Source organism: Leptodactylus fuscus, chromosome 1 (genome assembly GCF_031893055.1).
Source record: "Leptodactylus fuscus isolate aLepFus1 chromosome 1, aLepFus1.hap2, whole genome shotgun sequence".
In the NCBI taxonomy this organism is placed as follows: Eukaryota; Metazoa; Chordata; class Amphibia; order Anura; family Leptodactylidae; genus Leptodactylus; species Leptodactylus fuscus.
In genome coordinates this window covers 283,759,872-283,782,054 of record NC_134265.1, presented here as the reverse complement: position 1 = coordinate 283,782,054, position 22,183 = coordinate 283,759,872, and the positions used below count along the sequence as shown (strand labels likewise).

At 44.7% G+C, this 22,183-nt stretch overlaps 1 protein-coding gene across 1 annotated transcript in view; it reads right to left on the bottom strand.

Moving 5' to 3' along the window:
• Nucleotides 1-22,183, bottom strand: part of FHIP1A (FHF complex subunit HOOK interacting protein 1A) — a 227,391-nt gene that overhangs the window by 111,500 nt on the left and 93,708 nt on the right. The window contains exon 3 of the mRNA XM_075257937.1: nt 6,302-6,519. Within this exon, the coding sequence (XP_075114038.1) occupies nt 6,302-6,403 (102 nt within the window). The 5' untranslated portion in view covers nt 6,404-6,519. The remainder of the gene's footprint in view (nt 1-6,301; nt 6,520-22,183) is intronic.

The window sequence follows — 22,183 nt, the reverse complement described above, 5'->3', positions numbered from 1 at the left end:
GACTTTTACTTCACAGGTCAAGTACTGTCAGGAGGGGCGTTCCTCACAGCCCAGCTAGACTGTCAGGAATGCCCTTTTGACAGTAGGCAGAGATCGGCAAAGCCCCTGACATCTCCAGCCCTGGGGCACATAACAGGAAAGCTGAAAGTGCGTTGAATTCAGCGCACTGTCGGCTTTCTAGCGGTATATAAAACCATGCCCGAGGACATGAAAGGTCCTCTTTAAATGCATAATTCTAAGTTCAGATGGTAGAAAATGAAAATCAGTAGCCATGTGAATGGGCCATAAGTGTGAGGATTGTGCCTGTATTGACTCTTGAAACATGTTTTACTTGGTTTACAAATAAAGGAAGATTGAAACTTATATAAGGGGGGTTGAGGTAGCGGCAGGATACTTGTGCCTGAGCCATAGGAGAACATGCTGGTATTATAAATGGCACATGGTCGGCAGAGGCACTGGTCCACTTTTTGCATTTAGGTCGATAAGCTCCGAGTTCCACCTCTGAATCTAGATGTTGTAAATGAATGGCACACAACTATCATGCCTGCCTGGGAATACATTCTTACAATACCACTTTAAATAAAGCTTTATCTTTCCCTGAGCAATACTTTAGCTATAACACTTGGATGGTACAGGAGAAACTAGTCAGAAGCCATTAGTCACCGCAGATTCGTTTCCTAGATGTATTCCACAGGCGGTCTAGAGATCACACTGACAGGCAATAAGAGGTTTGCACCTGCTGTACTGCCTTCAATAAATATTCTGGCCAGTATTCACATTCCCTACAGGTGTGTTCTCACAGCTGTTATATAATAACTTACATAACTTAAGGGAAAAAAAACTTCAAGGTGACGCATTAGATGTTTACAAAGTTATCAAGGCATCTATATGACGGCAGACAGGTCACTCGTACCTGCTATGTGATAAACCTCCTCTAGCTGGACTGTATTTTCTCTTCAGATAAAGTCGTGCTTCTATATCTGCTTAATTCGGACTATACTAAAAGTTGGCACAAACATATCCCATTGGCACCGTATGCCATAGAAGCCTCTGCTAAACAGATACAAAAGAGTATGTTGGTTGTGAATCTAAGCAGCATGTAAGCCACAAACCAAATAATGTAATCCTGACTCTCTTCACAAAGACCAGACTGGATTTAAGGCAAGTCTATTTCCCTAAAGGAGTTTCCAAACTAATGATATTGATGACCTATCCTCAGCCCATAGTGAGCTGTTCATGGCAGGCGCTGGCACCAGATACACAGAGACTAGAGCCGGAAGTATTTGGCTCCACTCTTGGTGCAGTTGCCAAGTCAAGTCACTGAAGTTCAGTTCCCATTCAAGTGAATGGTCTGCAGTAATCTGGCCCGGCCTTGTAAATGTACATTTGCCAATAGTTGTTAAAAGTTCATTTATTCTGTGACATTAGCGTGACATTTTAGGCCTTATGAAGTATTTTCAATAACTAGTAGCCACAGGAAATATTTCTAAAATCTTAAAAATGTATTTCAGCACATTGTGTTCATGTTGTTCCAATTACTCTTAATAACATATTGTTCCCCGGCACAAAGACACTTTTATGCATATGCTCCCTACATGCCATTAAGGCTTTATTTATTCCATAGGATATATATTTACAGTGCACATGAGTATTATTTAGATGGCTCGGGGCAGATACAAAAAGCAGAAAGTCCACATGTAAGACATGGGAGTCTTGTGTCTTAAGTCTCGGTAATTGTAATTAGAATAGCCTCTGCAATCTAGGATACATTAAGAAGCTACTAGTTCACTTTAGGGTGACAGTGGGATGTCAGACATCAGTGGGAATGCTGACGTCAGACACCCACTGATCGGCCGATAGCGTGAGCTGTGGTGGTGGCAAAAACACAGTGTCCAGACTTTATTTGCCACTAGGCACTGGAGGGCCAGTCAGGGGGTGTCTAATTGCGGGGTCTAGATGTAGAAGCACTAAAAAAATAAATTTTAATTCAACATATTTTTTAACCCTCTCCTGGCCCACTCAATAGAGTTATCAGTGCTCACTCTGCATTACAGACAAGTTGGAGCCTTGAAGGACCATCAGCAGTGTAAGTGATAGAATCTTTGATAAGGAATTTAAGGAATTTGCAATTCTCCACTGTTTGAAACCTCATGGCCAGGGATGGCTGTTGTGGCATGGAGTTTGGTTGTTTACGATTCCCCACTTTTGTTGACTTTGTTACCTGGAGGGGAACTTGGTGGGAATATGAATGACTGCATGGTGTTTTGGGCACACCACTACTAATTACGTAACTAACCACTCTCCTCAGGCTCCTCATGCATTCTAAAGATTTAATAAAAATGTAAAATCTGCTATTTTAACCTAAGGACTTATTCAGATGTCCGTATCGCGGCTGCATTTTAACCTCTTGATTATGGTCAGTCCCATCCTAACTGCGGGTCTACTCACTCAAGCGAACAACATTCTATGGTGATCTATGTATGTTGTTGTAACTTCAGGTCATCAGACCCATGGATGGGCTGGGGCTTGTAACCATGACACAGAGGTTAAAATGCTGCAGCAATACGGCCACTTAAATGAGGGACAATGTTCAATATAATTCTTGTGTGAGGGTCCTTTTACAACAGCAGATGTGGCTATGGAACGAGCGCCAAACAACAATGAAAAAGTCAATGACCTGAGCTGCTATAACATGGTGTGGGCACTATGCAGAGCTGGCTGCTTCTTGATCTGTGCGCTGTGCAGTTTGGACTTCACCAGTCTGATATTGATGAACGTTCTAATAAATAGGTCACCAGTATCAAAATCTTGCAAAACCCCTTTAAACAATAAGTAATTTTTTTTTAATTAAATTAATAACCATCTTTAACATCAATGACTATATCCCATATCATCAAATATTAAAAAGGGAAATATATCTGCACAATCCTCCAATAACATATCAAGGCTGGAGGTCTGTATTTATACAAACTTAAGACAATGATATTATAGGTGCATGCAGCATCTTCTTTAGAGAACTGATAATATATCTAAAATTTATATAAAGCTACATGTGCACAGTTTTACTTTTAACTATGTCTGTCTTTTGCTCTGTGTAATATTATGTTACATCAGCTTTTATTCACTGTAAAATCCATTTATTATATAAACTCATAAAAATGCTCTTGCTTTTGTTCGATGTATGCTGAGATTACGAGAACAACATCTGCTGCTCTGCATTATCATCTCCACTATGCAGAAGCCAACCTCTGCCCCTCCTCATCATGGATTTATTCTGTTTATCTGACAATGCTCGTGTGATTCTGATCATACAATCATTACAAAACACACAAAATATATCCGTTTCTAACTGCAACTCCAAAGCTACCATAGTTTACCACCAAAATATTGTTGGCACTCACATCTCATCTGCTCTTGGGAGTAGGAACATTTACAAGTGTGGATGAAATGAAAAAAAAAGTCACAAAAATGTAAGACACAGAGAATATATATCTTAATATCTTATTTGTATTTATATCAGCATGCTGCAGTAATTTATAGCAAAACACCGATGGGTAAATTTATTAATATTGGCATTCCATAAAAGCAATGTACTGGGACACTTCCCCAATGCCAGTAGTATTCCAGTATCTTTACTTTTGTGCATGTGTGTATATGTGAGTGTGTGTGGATTTATTTATTCTTGCTTACTTGTATAGCACCATTATATTCTGCTGCACTTTACAGACATTTACAGTCATTGTCCCATATAGGACTCACAATCTAAATTCTCTATCAGTATGTCTTTGGAGTGTATGAGGAAATGGGAGAACCCAGAGGAAACCCACACAAACACAGGGAGAACAGACAAACTCTGAAATCATCAAGACAAGAGTATTGTTCATTGGTCTTAAGATATCCTGAGCCAGTGAAGGGTGCGATTGAAGTTAGACTTCTTCTCGAGGTGTTCTTGCATGTGGCCAAAAATCTATGCCCTGCTCCTGGTCAGAGCTCTGAATCAATGCTCACATATAAATTTTTCAGATAAAAGTAGGACAGGGATTTCATCAATGGGTGCTTGGCTCAAACTTTTTTATTTTTGTTTGCTTATTTGATCTAAATTCATATCCCAACAAACCTGCATATTTAACCATTTGTTTACATGTAAAGGAGTATATTAAAGGGATCCTATCATTGGATACCCTTTTTTCTCAGTATCACGTCAGAATAGCCTTAAGAAAGGCTATTTGTTTCCTACCTTTAGATGTCTTCTCCGTGCCGCCGTTCGGTAAAAAAACGGGTTTTCTTTGGTATGTGGGGGGCTAATAATATCTTATGAAAAATTATGTATAGAGGTAGAGGCAGCGATTATTCTATCTGTCCATCTCTCTCCCAGAGAGATGCAGTTTGGATCTTGCCAGACTGGTTATGCAAGACATTATGCACTGTGCTATCTTACAAAGAAACTAATTAAAATGGAGACAGTTCGGCAGGGACTACGGGCATTGTTAGGAAAGGATCAAAGACCAAAGACCCTTCCAAAGATAAAGGGACAAGAGAAGGGTAATTAAGCTAATTGTCTCCAACAAGGATGTCTATTGTCTTTAGAATACCATGAAATAGACATCTAGGATGTGTATTTGAGACATGTGCTGATGGCTGCCATTTTGATTGATACATGCGGCTACCATGAGGTCACTGACTCCATTTTAGAGTAAAACTAGCCTTCAGGGGGGTGTGACCTCTCTCCAGTTTCTTATCCAATAGATATGCATCAGGGCTATTGTTACAAACTTCTCCACCAATGGATGTATGCTAATTATACTAGCCAATCCTGTTCTGTCTATGCCATGTGATATATACTTTGTTCTAGCCACCATTAAAGCAGAATCCATTTTGATACACGACCACCATGTGTCTTGTGGTTCTCCAGGCCAAGATGGCGGAGGCCGATCTTGGCCTGTTAATTAATTTTCCTTTACAGACAGCATATCTCTGGGGTATTATGATTTCCCCCGACAGGTATGCAAATGAGTTCTCTCACAGCACTGGGGGCATTCCCAATGCTGCGAGAGAACTCTCCAGCGACGCCTCCATCTTCTTCAGGAGCTCGCCTCTCTGTGCATTTTCTTCCGTCCTGGGTTTTCAAATATCTAGGCCTTGGGCAGAGCCGACTGTGCATGCCCGGGCCACAAGAAAATGGCCGCTTACACAGCATACAGTGTAAGCGGCCATTTTCTTGTGGCCTTGTCATGAGCAGTGGGCTCTGTCCGAGGCCTAGATAATTGAAAACCCAGGACAGAAGAAGACGTGCGGAGAGGCGCATTCCTGAAGAAGATGGAGGCATCGCTGGAGAGTTCTCAGTGCTGTTTGAGTGCTGGGGTCCTCCCCCAGTGCTGCGAGTGAACTCATTTGCATACCGAAGAAAACCCGGGTTTTCTACCGAATGGCAGCGTGGAGAAGACCTCTAAATGTAGGAGACGAATAGCCTTTCTTAAGGTTCTTCTTAAGACTATTCCGACGTGTTATCGAGAAAAAAAGGGAATCCAATGATAGGTTCCCTTTAAGGCTAAGACCCAATGAAGCTAAACACAGCTAAAATACACAGCGTTTTTCAATGCATTTTGCAGAGTTTTTCTCAGCGGATTTTCTTCCCTTATTAAACCTGCAGGGAAAAAGTCAGCGTTTCCACTGGTATAATTGACATGCTACGATTTTTAAAAAGGCACGCATTGTTGTAAATGCAGTTTTTCCGTTGGAAATTTTTTTTCTGCAATATGTGGCTAGGAATAGCCAGAATCTCAAACGCTGCATTTTCACAATGTAGTGTTTCAGCCTAAGAATAAAATTCTGCAGATGTTCCTAGTTAGTTCATCTGTGTATATTTTCTCTGTTTAGCGTGCCTGTTATAGCAAGCTAATACCAATGTCATTTCTGGCTGCCGAGAGAAAAAGCATGACAGTAATCTATGTTTTATAATCCTGTTAATCCAGGTGCCTCAGGTGTGCCATGGGAACACATGGGCACAATGAGAGTTAGTAGATATCACGTCTGCCTGAGGCATCACAGCTCCGCTGTGTATCTTACTTTATGTAAGATTACAGGATCCCATTTGGCTCTTCCCACACGTTGTTATTGGCTGGCTTTGCATATTCAGTTTTCTACGCTCGTAATGTGAGGTTTATAAACTGGTTAACCAGAAAAGAAAACCTAGAGCTAGAGATCTATGAAGACAATATTAAACCTGCTAGAATTTACAGCTTCATTCCTGCTAAGAAAGTGTCACCTATATAGAGAGAGATTACGTCCCCAGCCACATTACCTGAGCCCAGTGGTTCTTAAACACTATAGCACACGTCTCAGGATCCACCCCCTGCAGGTTGATACTTTGGCGAGGCTTGCTGACACTGAAGATCTGTGCCATGGTGTGTCGTGTACACAGCTGCCTTGGATCACTAAGCCATGCTCAGTTTTTGTCCGTCCTCTTAGGTCATTGTCTTCTGAAGGTTACTTTTGTGTAGCGTTACACCTGGAGCTCTCCTGTGTAAAGAGAGAAACAAAGGTATATGATATAGTTCATGTCTCTGCTTTCAGCTCCATACAAGCACACAGGATCGATTTGTGCTTACTCATGTAGACCTTGAAGTCTAACCACGAGGACTGAATGTCACCTAGCAACTAGGTATTGCCATGTAAAATAAACCAATAGATCAGGAAGATTTCCATTTAAGAGGCAAGGATATTCATGTGTTCACCTGAAGAATACCGTATGCTCTGTCCTCAGAAGCACCGATACGCTGAGACTACAGCAAAAATAACATCTGCTAAATTACATTTCTTTATAGTTTATGCAGTAATTTTACATTCTACATTTCCCTAAAAATTATTTAAAAAAATAGAACAAAGTGTAACAAAATACACATGGTCTTTTTTACTCTAAAACTGCATTAAAAACCCAGAGAAATGGCTAAAGTTTGAGAGATGCTTTGTACATGTAGTTGAGATAAATACATTTTGCATTAATAAAAATAAAGCAAGAGTCAAATCAATTATAATTATGATATATTATATATTATGATATATGATTATTATGATATAGGCTTATTAATTATTATGATGATGATGATTATGGTACAGTGGATTTTGAGTTTTCAAATTTACCCACATTCAAAAGTGGAGCTGTTGGTATAACCGCCTGGTCTTCACCATCATACACAGCAGAAATGCGGGGTTAATGTCTACATTATGTCTTGATCGTGAACATTTACTTTTTGAGGCCACGTAGCAGCCACAGCAAAAAAAAAAAAAAAAAAAAAAAAAAAAAAGAGCTTTTCACAGGTTTCCTCTGCAGACTTTCTGCTTCCATTGTACCTATAGGGAAACCACCAGCATTTCTGTAGGTATAATTGACATGCTGCAATTTCCAAAACCACAATGGTTTTGAAAATCGCAGTGCATCGCCTGCACATATTTTTTCGCAATGTATGGTTTTGATTCTGTAAAACGCTGTGTTATTTTCTGCAGCATTTATGCCACATGCAGTCCCGGTTTCTATGCTACCTTTTTCTTCCTCCCATTCCTTCCCTCCCACTTATATTTAGCTTCTAGACAGGATTCAATAGCTATATGAGGATTTCTCCATAGACTGCAATACAACAGTACTGTTAATAATATAAACCAAATATATTATTTTTGTTAGTTTCTGCACACTATATGCTAATTAGGTTCCCTACAGTCAGGTGGGTGGTATTGGACTCCAACTGGCAGTCTAATTAGCATATTGGGTGCAGAAACTTACAGCATTGATAGTTCTTTAATAGTTATGACTAGAGAAAAAATCCCAACTATGCTAGAATAAGTGGAGGATGCAAGGAATTGGCGGAGGTGGTGGAAAGTCCTCTTTAGCGTAACATCTGGCTATAGTGCAAAAGAAAGCTACAAAAAACACCATAAAAAATGTGTGTGTCCTAAAGGAAAGACTTCTACTTCCATGTCTCCAAAGCTGTGTAAACCTGGCCTCTCACAATGACTACCTTGATTGGAACTTTAAAAATACATAGTAGCTTGAGGACAATGATGTATCAAGCGATGGCTAGATAATACCTTTCTTTTATGTTACTGCGCCTCCCTCGGGTATGGGACTAAATAAGATTGCCTGAGATACAGTATAAAATTGATACTGTTGATAGGTTGTGCACAAGATCTGATGAAGCCTGCTGGGATAAAAAATGCTCTTATCGTATCACCCTGCTGTGAAATGTTATGTTAGATAATTTAGTAATGTACAGATCTTATCACATAATTGTAGTTTTAATGCTTTGATTGTTTGTAATAAAAGCTCAAAATGTAAAGCTCACAAAAGAGAATACAAGGTCTAAGGTGAACCAAAGGCATTCTAATGGAATTCCTTCTAATGCTTATGTGACTACTATTCTGCATTTCTCTCCTGAAAAATAAAAGCTGGGTTGTGATTGGTTGCTGTGAGCAACTAAGACAGTTTCACTTTTAGACAGCTTTAATAAATCTGCTCCAATATCTTGAATACAGTTCCAGAAAAACGATGAAAAAAAACCCAAACTGTAAGGTTCAGACCCCACGGGACATCCCGCAGCAATAAAGAGCTGCAGGAAAAATCGTGACAGCAACGCATCGTGGTTCTTCCCGCAGCGCTTTAAACAGAAAGTTTGCAGAGTTTTACTCCATGAAATTTTTGTTACAATTATACATATGGGAAACCGCTGACGTTTCCGTAGATATAATTGTCATGCTGCGATTTCCAAAACTGCGCCAGTTTTGGAAATCGTGGCGTGTACGCACAGCGGTTTTTACCACAAAGTGGGCACAGGATTCCCTAAAAAATCCCATCCACTTTGCCTGTACTTTAAAATACGGTGATTTTTCCTGCAGCCATTCAGTCCCATGGGTCCCCGGCATAAATGCTAATCATAACAAACAATTGAAGCTTAACCTTTATTTCCTAAATAGAGTTTTCCACTAACACTACGTATCCCATATCCACAGGTCCCCGTGTCACCCATGTGAATGGAGCGTCGGTGTACATACATGACCACCACTCCTCTCCCTTCTACTAGATTGATGAAGACAGCCGAGTACCATACTCCATCAATCCCACAGTTTTAATTAAATTAAATTACTTAAATTAACTTATTTTAATTAATTTAAGTAATTTAGTGAATAATAATAATTATCGAAGATGTCAGGAAAAGGTTAAAAGGAATCTTTCATCGCTCCTGACTTGTGTGTTTAAATAAATGCTGTATTCTCCATGAAGTAACAATTCTGGAGCATTGTCTAACTTTTGATTGTATCATTCCTCTGCTATTCTCCTAACTCCATTGACAGCTGGGAGTTACTGGTTGGGGTGTGTTCCGGTACAGTCGCACACTGTAAACTGTAAAGTGATCATAGCATCATAATGTGTAAGGACACTCCTTTGTGAAGGGAAGTGATAACACCAAGTTCTTCATCTATTCATAAATGTATAGGAGGAATAACAGAGGAATGCACAATGTAAATGTACAGGAAAGAGTCTACAGAATTGTTATTTCATGAAGAATACAAGTATTTACTCAAGCAGACATGTCAGAGTTCACAGGTATTTTCAAAGTGCTTAGTACAATACAGTAAAGTCTGCATACATAATCTGGGTTTTTGCAGCATTTTTTTTTAGGATAAGTGGCATTTCTGTAAAAATACAGAATGCACTATACAGTATATGGTGCTCTTTAGGCTATGGCCCCACGGGCCGTATCCGCAGCACTAAAGCGCTGCGGGAAGAACCGCTGCGTGAACGCATTGCGGTTCTTTCTGCAGCGTTTTAAGAGAAAGTTCACAGTTTTCCTCTGCGGACTTTCTCTTAACATTATATCTACGGGAAAGCCGCCAGCGTTTCCGTAGATATAATTGACATGCTGCGATTTGCAAAGCCGCAACAGCTTTGCAAATCACAGCGTGTCCGCACTGTGATCTTTTCCGCAAAGTGGGCATGGGATTCGCATGAATCCCATCCACTTTGCCTGCGCTGTACAACACCGTGATTTTTCCCGCAGCGTCTCCGCTGCGGGCAAATAGCGGCGTTTCTGGTCTGTGGGGCCCCGGCCTTAGAGTGTTTTTCTTCTCAGATTTTCAATAGGACTTCAACATTATCAGGAAAAAGGCAAAATGTCACCAAATTAAAAACAAAAAACACTTATGTATGAAAGCAATTAGAAATGCTTACAATGTATGTTGGATTTACCTGCTTTAGGCCAGGTTCAAAGGGGTTTTTTGGGTCCAGAAACTGAGGCGGAGGCCGCCTCAGTTTTTGGACCAAAAAAACGGGTAGCTGCGATTGGATGCCGGTGCAGTGTACCAGCATCCAGTCGCACACTCCGCTCCAGATTAGGCCCAAATGAATGGGCCTAGTCAGGAGGAGGGAGTGTCTTCAGGTGGATTCGCAAGGCAAATCCACCTGAAGAATGAGCATGTTGATTTCAATGGGAGCCATTTTTTTGGTCCGGATTTTGAGGCCAATACCGCCTCGAAATCCTGACCAAAAAGCTATGTGTGAACTTAGCCTTAAAGAGATTATCTGGTTTCTAAGACTGATGACCTATCCTTATATTATTTGATAAGCAGAGGTCTGATGCCCAGGACCCCACCTCTTCCAAAGATCACTAGTACTGAGACAGCAGGGAATAATAATAATAATAATAATCTGCAGCACTTTACAAATCATACAGTATGTGTACAGAGAATATAAGACATTTCAGAGTAATAAATCAATTTACACTATAGGGGAGAGGCTTGCAAAAGCTTACAATCTTTGATGTAGAACGGGAACACAAGACACATTACTGCTTATACAGTGGTCTAGCCGTTTGTGAAATAAAATTAAGCAAAGTTGTATTAGTTGATCACCAGTAAGTGTTCTTTTATATACAGATACATAGTGCCTGGGCATACAAGGTTAGAGGCCATTCCCATTACCAAGGTTCATTCATGAAACTCAGTCCCTGTGAGAGATGTATTTACTAACTGAATAATATGGTGGGTAGGGGTGGGTTGGGACCTGAAAGCGGTGAAGTAATGTAAAAATGGCCTCATTTTATAGGCAGGCTTACTGCAAGTAGGCAGAGTCAATACAAGGCAGGACCAGCACAAGAAGCTCTTCTATGACTGCCCAAACGGTTCCAGAGTTAGAGATGTTTAAACTGACTGACATCTCTGCAGTCTCACTGATTCCCATCCTGCTCGGCATAAACTGTAATGCAATTTGCTCAAACTCCTATAAGGCCTGGTTCACATCCGTGTTCGTATTCCGTATAGGGTGTCCGCTTGGGGACCCCCTGAAAGGAATACTGAAGGCATTAAAAAACGGTTAGCTATGAAACCACACAGACCCCATAGACTACAATGGAGTCCATGTGTTTTCCGTGCAGTGTCTGTGTGAATCATGCGGAGAGAAAAATGCTGCTTGCACTACTTTTCTCCACATTATTCATGCGAACACTGTGCGGAAAACACACGGACCTCATTATAGTCTATGTGGTCCGTGTGGTTTCTTAACTAACTGCTTTTTAATGCCTTTGGTATTCCATTCGGGGGGGTCTCCAAGTGGACTACCTGAACAGAATACCGAATACAGATGTGAACCAGGCCTTAGGGGAATTCAAAGCTCTGGAGGTTAATAACAATTTTGGTGATGACAGTCTCCCTTTCAGAATCTTCTTTAATAATAATTTTTAAATTTAATATTTAAGATTATTAAGATACAAATTTGCTTTTCTTCAGCAAGGAGACTGAACACTGAAGGTTCTGTTCTGATGTGAATTTATTCAGGATGATCAGTTGAGTCTATACCAAACTCCATAACTTAGAAATAAATCGATTTCCAATCACATTACAGGCCCGCAGCCCCTTGTACACAGTAATTAACCAATAATTTAGTAGTCCAGTTTTAAATGACATCAGCTCAGGTCTTAAAACATAGTAAATCAGATGATATCACATGACTTTTACTCTAGACTTGATATCTAAAACTAAACCTTTTTAGCAGAAGTTGTGGTCGTCTGCTTTAGTTCATTACAGTCATACACAGATTTAGAAAGAAAATGTTAACACAAATATACAAAGTGACATGAAAAGCAAAAGGTAAATGTGTTGAGTAAAGTTGTCTATATATGAATCACTCTAAAGTTAACTTATTATTTAGGAATAAACGGTAAATTTATCTTACCATTTCCATTCACTTACTGGACAGTACTTTTTAATCATTTTGTTTTCACTTCCTTATACTTTATGTATACAATATTATTATTCATAAAAGAAGGAAACTAAAGAAATGAAATTTGATATATATTTCAACAAACTTGCGAACTGTTCTTGTTTTGTGATGAAATTTACTTAGTAGTCTGGAAATACAAATGATTCCAGGTTGACGCTAGTGTCGTCTCACCATTGTTCGGGTCCTCTGATGGATCAGTACTATGGATAGGAGATGCTACTGTGAAACTGGCATCATTTGTATTTCCAGACTACTAAATAGGTGGTAAGTGGACTGCAAAAAAAGAGTCAATGGCCCCCTTTGACTATAATAGGGTCTGTCAGGTGCCCGTCATTTTAAAACATTTCAAGAGAACATTGCGCTACAGTCTCCAACTGAGACTCAGGCACAAATGTGGACATAGCCTAAACTAGTTATAGATAACTGCTAATACATCCAATGTGATCAGAAGGTTTGTTTATGACTAACCGCACTGTACTTACAGAACATATAACAAGTCTTAAAGGTATTTGCCTAAGACCATAAGTGTTTTGGATATTATTCAGTATCTAATGGGTGAGGGTCTGACGCGCTGTTCTACTAGTTGGGCTGCTGAAGGCTGTATACAGTGTAACAACCAGCCCTCTGTAAATGGGAGCAGAGCTGCAGTTCCACATCTTCTTACACTCCCATTCCCCATACGTCCAACACAGCAGCAAAACAGATGGGGTATTCCTGCCCCTGCGTGCAATCAGGACAGGTGGAACTTTTACTCAATCAAAGAACCTCCCCTATAAGAGGTCACCAGACCTCCCCCTCCTCGTGTTTTTTTCTGTCCTGCGGACAGGGACAGGTGGTGAGGAGGCCTGTGGCCTCCTCCGGGATCTGAAGAAGGTGGCTGTTAGCTCCTTCTTCTTTCCCTTTCTTTCCTTCTCTTTCTTTCCTTCTGAGAGAAAGATTTAGGTTTTGTCTTACCTGCTTTGCAGGATGTCTGATGGTTCAGCTGTGCACAGCTCATTCACTGCCCAAGAAGGTAAGCTGAGTCCTAGCTTTCCTCTGTGTTTTCTGAAAACTAAAAGCACTGATACTTTTTGCTATGGGCACTCTATTATGTCGATTGTATGTCTATTGCAATGGCCTGTATGTACCTGTCTGTGTTACAGTCAGGCATGGAATTTTTGTGGGAGCCTTGCTTCCCTTCATGCTTAGTGCATAGTGTAGCACTTATGTCTATTGCAATAGCCTGTTTGTGTTACAGTCAGGCATGGAATTTGTGTGGAGCCTTGCTTCCCTTCATGCTTAGTGCATAGTGTAGCACTTATGTCTATTGCAGTAGCCTGTATGTACCTGTCTGTGTTACAGTCTGGCATGGAATTTGTGTGGGAGCCTTGCTTCCCTTCATGCTTAGTGCATAGTGTGAGCACTCATTTCTATTGCAATGGCCTGTCTGTGTTACAGTCAGGCATGGAATTTGGGTGGAGCCTTTGCTCCCTTCATGCTTAGTGCATAGTATGAGCACTTATGTCTATTACTGTGGCCTGTAGGTGCCTGGCTGTGTTACAGTTCACAGGCATGGAATTTGTGTGTCAGCTTCTGCTCCCTTTATGCTTAGTGCATAGTTGTGCATGTCTATTGCGATGCCCTGTGCGATTGTTATGGCTTTACCGCACCTATCTGGCCGGGTCTTCCCGCTGCCCTAAAGCGCAGCTAATGGGAACTGCAGCCTATGAGATGGCAGTGAGTTATCCAGCAACTCCCACAGCTCTGGTGAGGTAAGCTAAGGTGCACCAAGACTACTTTTGTGAGTGAACAAGTCCCTTTAAAAAAAAATAAATAAATAAAAAAAAAAAAAAAAAAAGGGGGAGTTTTTTTTTGTGTTGCTGTCTGTAAGGAAACAGACTTTTATGTTAAGTGCACCGGGTCTAGAGTTCTATACTGTTCGTACTCTACCCGAAGGCTAGATCTGCCTTCTCCATCTGTGCCATCTGCCTGTGGGCTGCCTGACTAACGCCTACTGTGTCGGCGTCACTACAAATTTGATCATTGGGGTCGTCCCCCAAGAGTCGATATGGCTGTCTCTAAATTATCGAGGCGCACGTTAGTGCCATCAGAAGATGGCTCAAATCTCCAGGAGGCGATATACAGGCGTGCAGAGGGTTCCCTGCACCGAATTTATACTGCAGCATCTGCGCAGGCCTCCGTGGGAGTTCAACAGGAGAAGTCGTTCAGTTCCTGCGAGGTAATAGATCTACTCTGTGTAGAGATATCTATACAGGTGTTCCCTGTGATGATCTTCTGGCGTTCCTATTAGAGATGAGCGAACACTAAAATGTTCGAGGTTCGAAATTCGATTCGAACAGCCGCTCAATGTTCGTGTGTTCGAACGGGTTTCGAACCCCATTATAGTCTATGGGGAACAGATACTCGTTAAGGGGGAAACCCAAATCCGTGTCTGGAGGGTCACCAAGTCCACTATGACACCCCAGGAAATGATGCCAACACCTCTGGAATGACACTGGGACAGCAGGGGAAGCATGCCTGGGGGCATCTAACACACCAAAGACCCTCTATTACCCCAACATCACTGCCTAACAACTACACACTTTCCACATTCAAAAAAACCTCTATCAAAGTGGGAAAATACCTGGAAACCTTCTTTACTCCCCAAATGGATGGACACAAACCCCAATTTAAGCTCAACAAACAGTAACAACCACCCCTTTAAATCACGTTCCCCATGACAACCACAAATGGAATAGGCAATGGGAATTCCAAAAGCCCTCACCCTTAACTGTCATTTTGAGTGAGTGTGTGTGTGTGTGTGTGTGTGTGTGTGTGTGTGTGTGTGTGATGTGGTAAGACCTTCCAAAATTCACTTTTCTAGCCCTTAACATGAGCCCTTCCAAACAAAGTTACATGACCTTAAGCTGAGCTACCAGCAGAGATTGAGGCCCTTGGCATGAGTAGAGCCTTGCACCAGCAGTGTTTTTGGCACTTAGGGTGAGTTGAGCCTTGTACCAGCGTGTGTCCCTTAACATCAGGCGGGCCCTAAGTTCTGCGCTTTGCACAAAAGTTCCACATTAACTAGGCTGAATGGTACAAAGATTAGTAGGCCCGAGAACCAGGAACAGGTCTTGCAATGGCTGTCGGATAACGCTTAAAGCACATTGTCCACCAGCCAGTCAGCCTCTACCTCCTCTTACCCAACAGTCTTGTCCTCCTTCCACCCAAAATTCCCAATCTTCTCAGAACAATAACCCCAACTGTCCCTGCTCCCCAGAGCTGTTCTCCCTTCCTTTGACTGTACCGCAACCTGCCCCTCCATTTCGCGATTCCACGGACCTAACAGACGAGTATCTGTGTCCAGATGCTCAAACACTAGAGTCTCCTCCATTCCATCTCCGGTCGATTTGGTGGCGGATGACCAGCAACCCACCCTCATCGACGACGATGAGACGCAGTTGCTGTCAGGGCAGCCAGTTGACATGCGCATTGTGCAGGAGGAGGAGGCGAGACAGGAGTTGGAAGAGGAGGTGGTGGACGACGAGGACACCGACCCCACCTGGACAAGGCAGATGTCAAGCTGGGAAAGTAGTGTGGATGTTGAGGCAGGTGCAGCACCAAAAAGGGTAGCTAGAGGCAGAGACATGTCCAGAGGCAGAGGTCAGCTGCTTTGCCGAAGCCAGGCCAGACCCGGAATGTCCGAAGATGTTCCCTTTTGTACCCAGCCCAGAAAAACTCCCCCATCGAGGGCACGTTTCTTGAAGGTGTAGAGTTTTTTCAAGGAATGCGCCGAGGACAGATATAGTGTCGTCTACACAATTTGCCTCTCGAAATCGAGTAGGGGCCCTGAGAAGAGCAACCTGTCCACCACTTCAATGCACCGTCATTTGGAATCCAAGCAATGGAATCAGTGGCAGGCAGCAACGGCAGGACAAACGTCGCCCGCCGTTCATGCCACTGCCTCTGCTCACAGTGCTGGCGATGCACTCCAGAGGACGAGCCAGGACATCACTTCATCTGCCTCCGCCACTTTGTTGACTTCTCCCTCATCCTCCCCTGTTTCTGTCTTATCTCCTTCTCCTGCACCATCAAAGGCACCATCAGGCGCTTCTTTACAACAACCCACCATCTCTCAGACATTGGAGCGCCGGCAGAAATACACCGCTAACCACCCACCCACGCAAGCCTAGAACGCCAACATCGCTAAACTGCTGGCCCAGGAGAGGTTGGCGTTCCGGCTTGTTGAAACTCCCGCCTTCCCGGACCTGATGGCAACTGTGGCACCTCACTATGCCGTCCCTAGCCGTCTCAACTTCTCCCGGTGTGGCGTCCCCGCCTTGCACCAGCACGTGTCACTCAACATCAGGTGGGCCCTTAGTTCCGCGCTTTGCTGCAAGGTCCACTTGACCACCGACACTTGGACAAGCGCCTGTGGTCAGGGATGCTGCAGTGCTTATCTTTAATGACAGGCAGGGTGAATGTGGTGGAGTCTGTTCCCCGGGTGCAAACTGGGGTGGCCTATCTCCTCTCCCAGGCCAAAATTCATGGCAGGAGTAGACTGAAACCCTACGACGCTGCAACCTCCACCACAGCTACTAGCGGCAAACGCTAAAACACTGGTGTGGGGAGACGTCAGCAGGCGGTGCTGAAGCTCATCAGCTTGGGGGACAGACAGCACAGTGCCTCCGAGGTCAGGGATGCCATCCTGGCTGAGATGGCATTTTTTTTTCCCTGCTACACCTGGGGCCTGGCATTTTTACGCCTGTGATAATGGCTGGAACCTGGTAGCGGCTCTGGAGCTTGCCAGCCTCCAACACGTTCCATGTTTGGCCCACGTCTAACCTAGTGGTGCAAAGTTTTTTAAAAACATACCCAAATGTACCGAAGCTACTGTTGAAAATGCGGCGCTTGTGCGCCCACTTTTGCAAGTGCACAGGAGTCGCTGCTAGCCTAAAAACACTCTAGCAAGGCCTACATCTGTCCAAACACAGGCTGTTGTCCGTCATTCACACACGCTGAAACCCTACAATACCATATCTTGAGCAGGGTGTGTGAGCTGCACAGACCTTTGATGGAGTTCCATCTACAAAACCCAAGGGTTCCTCAAAGTCAGCAACCAAAGTTTCTGCACCATGAGTTTCCAGGGGTGGCAGAGTTATGGCTAGGGGAAGAGGCATGGATAGGGATGATGTCTAGGGGCAAAAGCAGTGTGGATGTGGAGGCAAGCTAAGCAGGAAAAACTGGGGGTACAAGCTAAGGCATGGACTGGGGTGATGTCTAGGGGCAAAAGCAGTGTGGATGTGGAGGCAAGCTAAGCAGGAAAAACTGGGGATACAAGCTAAGGCATGGACTGGGGTGATGTCTAGGGGCAAAAGCAGTGTGGATGTGGAGGCAAGCTAAGCAGGAAAAACTGGGGGTACAAGCTAAGGCATGGACTGGGGTGATGTCTAGGGGCAAAAGAAGTGTGGATGTGGAGGCAAGCTAAGCAGGAAAAACTGGGGGTACAAGCTAAGGCATGGACTGGGGTGATGTCTAGGGGCAAAAGCAGTGTGGATGTGGAGGCAAGCTAAGCAGGAAAAACTGGGGGTACAAGCTAAGGCATGGACTGGGGTGATGTCTAGGGGCAAAAGCAGTGTGGATTTGGAGGCAAGCAAAGCAGGGAAAATGGTGGCTAGAGGCAAAGGGATGTCCATAGGCAGCAAGGGCAAAGATGCAAAACTCTCCCGTTTCAAGAATTTTCCTGACTTGTTTCCCCACAAAACATTCCTGGGAGGAGGGCTGAAACACCACCCTCCTCCTCCTCCGCTGTTAGATTTACCCCAGCTACGAGCTGAAAACGCTGCAACACTGGTGTGGGGAGACGTCAGCAGGCTGGGCTGAAGCTCATCAGCTTGGGAGACGGACAGCACACTGCCTCTGAGGTCAGGGATGCCATCCTGGATGAGATGGCAATTTGTTTATCCCCGCTGCCCCTGGGGCCAGGTTTTTTAGCTTGTTGGAGGGCTCTGGAGCTTGCCAGCCTCCAACACGTTCCATGCCTGGCCCACATGTTCAATGTAGTGGTGCAATGATTTTTAAAAACATACCCCAAATTAGCTGAGCTAAGGGTGAAAGTGCGGCACTTGGACACCCACTTTCCCAAGTCTACAGTACCTGGAGCTAGCCGCAATACACTCCAGCAAGGCCTACATCTGCCTGAAGCACCTACTGTTGTGCGAGGTCACCACACGCTCTAACCCTAGATACCGTATGTTCAGCAGGGTGTGTGAGCAGCAGAGACCTTTGATGGAGTACCAGCTACAAAACCCAAGGGTTCCTCAGAGTCAGCTCCCTCACTTTCTGCACCATGAGTTTCCATGGGTGGCAGACTTATGGCTAGAGGCACAGGCATGGATAGGGGTGATGTGTAGGGGCAAAAGCAGTGTGGATGTGGAGGCAAGCTAAGCAGCAAAAACTGGGGGTACAAGCAGCCGGTGACATCATCACTGACAAGCACAGCTGTCTGTCAGCTGACAGGCTGACTTTCACCAAAATGAACAGACAATGGATAGACTCATCATATACATGTCAGTTACATGACAAATTTAGTGCAATTTGCAAGTCCAAGATGGTTTGGAGATCTGCGGAGAGGAATCTCACCACCTCTTGCGGGTGCCATCATTTGGAAGGCAAGCCCTGGGCTCAGTGGGTGAGAGCAAGCGCAGGATAATCGTCGTTTGGCCTGGCGGCCACTGCCTCTTCCACTGTTGACAGGGCTGGCGCTGCAGTCCAGACCAGGAGCCAGGACACCTCCACATCTGCCTCTGACACTTTGGGGAGTTCACCCTTATCCTCACCTTTTCCTGCCATTTCTCCTTTTGCCCGCGCCATCATGCGCCTCTTCCCAGCAACTCCCCATCTCCCAAGCCTTTCATTTCATGCTAAAGTACAGCGCAACCCACCCACATGCCCAAGGCTTCAACGGCCTCATCTCAAGAAATCTGGCCCAGGAGATGTTGGAATCCCGGCTGGGGGACACTCTGCCCTTTTTGGGCAGAGTGTCTACTGCGCCACCGCACTGTGCCGTCCACACCAGCACTTTCCCCCAAACATGAGGCGGTCCCTAAATTCAGCGCTTAGCCCTAAAGTTCCATGTGACCAGTTACGAATGGACAAGTGCATGCGGACAGGGACGCTACCTTTCAATTTGGGCACAGTGGTTGAATGTAGTTGAGGCGTGGACCGGGTCGCAAAATGTGGTGGCCTGACTTGTCTCCCCACACAACATTCCTGGGAGGAGGGCTGAAACACCACCCTCCTCCGCTGTTAAATTGACCCCAGCTACGAGCTGGAAACGCTGCAACACTGGTGTGGGGAGACGTCAGCGGGCCGTGCTGAAGCTCATCAGCTTGGGGGCCAGACAGCACACTGCCTACAAAGTGAGTCATGCCATCCTCGATGAGACGGCAATGTGGTTTTTGCCACTGCACCTGGGCCCAGGCATGTTGTCATGTGTGATAATGGCCGTAACCTGGGATTGGCTCTGTAGCTTGGCAGCCTGCAACATATTCCATGCCTGGGCCACGTTTTTAACTCATTGCTGCTAATCTTTTGAAAAAGGTACCCCAATGTTCCTGAGCTACTGGTGAAAGTGTGGCGCTTGTGCGGATAGTTTTTAAAGTCTATAGTTGCCGCTGCTAGCCTCTATGCACTCCTACAACGCCTGTACCTGCTGGAACAACGGCTGTTGTGCGACGTCTCCACACTGCTGGCACTAAACATATCATGTGTTGAGCAGAGTGTGTGAGCAGCACAGACCTTTGATGTAGTTCCAACTCCAAAACCCTCGGGTTCGTCAAAGTCAACTCCCTCAGTTGCTCAACCATGAGTGGCCATGGGTGGCAGACTTATGTGAAATCCCATCCCATCCATTGCACTGGACACGAAACATTAGCATGCGCTCAGCACAACTTCGGATATGGCAGATGCGTTAAGCAGGGTGCAGGGTACAACACAGACCAGGCCCGAGCACCAGGAACAGGTGTTAGAAATACTGCAGCATCTGCCATTTCCTTCCAATTTTGGGGTTTTGGACCCGCCACCGACTTGTCTGGACCTAAGTGGGGATCATGAGACACAGTTGCCATCAAGGCAAGCTGTGGTCATGTGCGGTTTGCAGTAAGGGGGCAGTGCGCAATTGGAAGAGGAGTTGGTGGATGACGAGGCCACCGACCCCACATGGACAGGGGTGATGTCTAGGGGCTAAAGCAGTGTAGATGTAGAGGGAAGCTAAATCAACAAAAAACCTGGGTAGAAGCAAAGGCATAAACTGGGGTGATGTTTAGGGGTGAAAGCAGAGTAGATGTGGAGGGAAGCTAAGCAGCAAAAACAGTGGGTAGAAGCAAAGGCATGCAAAACTCTACCCTGTTGGAAGACTTATTCCTAGGTCTGGAACACGTTAATGGCCCCCCTGGACAAATTACTGCCACTCAGGGGCCTAGTGTCACCAGGAGGGACAAGTATAGGCGCATGTTTGTGGGAATACCTGGCCGACACCAGCTCTGTCCTCTCCGATCCCTCTGTGCTCTACAGCCTAAACTTATTTTCTCATCTTTTTTTCTGAACTGCACATCTCTTGCCTGCTTCCTTTGGGATCTTACAAGTGGTGGTCCACTTCCAAAGATGGTAATTTCACTAGACAGTGTAACGGGAGTAGCTGAGGGATCGCTGTCTTAACCACTTTTTGGCACAAAATTAACTTCCAAAGCCAAATATGGTGCAAGTATATGATGCAAGGACACCTACACACCTATCTCTGACACATTGGGGAGTTCACCCTCATGCGCCCTTTTGGCCTGCACCATCATGCGCCTCTTCCCAGCCACTCCACATTTCCCAAGCTTTTCATTGCAGGCAGAAGTACAATACAACCCACCCCCATGCCCAAGCCTGTAACAGCCTCATCGATAAACTGCTGGCCCTGGAGATGTTGGTGTTTGTTTATGCTTCTGGAGACCCAGGCCTTCCGTCAGCAGATGGCAGCTGGGGCACCTCCCTATGCTGGGCCTAGCCGTTACTACTTCTCTTGGTGTGCTGTCTCTGCCTTGCGCCTGCATGTGTCCCATAACATCAGTCGGGCCCAGAGCTCTGCGCTTTGCTGCAAGGTCCACTTGACCACCGACACATGGACAAGCCCCTGTGGTCAGGGATGCTGCAGTGCTTATCTTTAATGACAGGCAGGGTGAATGTGGTGGAGTCTGTTCCCCGGGTGCAAACTGGGGTGGCCTATCTCCTCTCCCAGGCCAAAATTCATGGCAGGAGTAGACTGAAACCCTACGAAGCTGCAACCTCCACCCCAGCTACTAGCGGAAAACACTGTAACACTGGCATGGGGAGATGTCAGTAGGCCGTGCTGAAACTGATCAGCTTGGGGGACAGACAGCACAGTGCCTCCGAGGTCAGGGATGCCATCCTGGCTGAGATGGCATTTTTTTTTCCCTGCTACACCTGGGGCCTGGCATTTTTGCGCCTGTGATAATGGCTGGAACCTGGTAGCAGATCTGGAGCTTGCCAGACTCAAACACGGTCCACGCATGGCCCACGTTTTCCAACTTGTTGGTGCCATGTTTCTTTGAAACCTACACCATTGTGCCTGATATACAGGTCAAAGTGGGGCCATTTTCGTAAGTGAGAACTAGCCTCTGCTAGGCAGAAAACATTCAGAGCACACTCCTCTCATCTTCGCACCGTTGGCTGGCGGAGGAAGACGAGGGGGTTGGAGTGGCATCTGATGTCCCTATCCCACACGAGGCTAGAGGGTGCACTTCAGTGCATCCCATTGCTTCACCACAAATGGTGTGAAGGGGAGTGGAAAATGGAGGAAATGGAGAGTGACCCTTACAGTTGGGGCCAGCAAAGGCATGCCAAGTAACACACTGGCACACATGGCTGACTTCA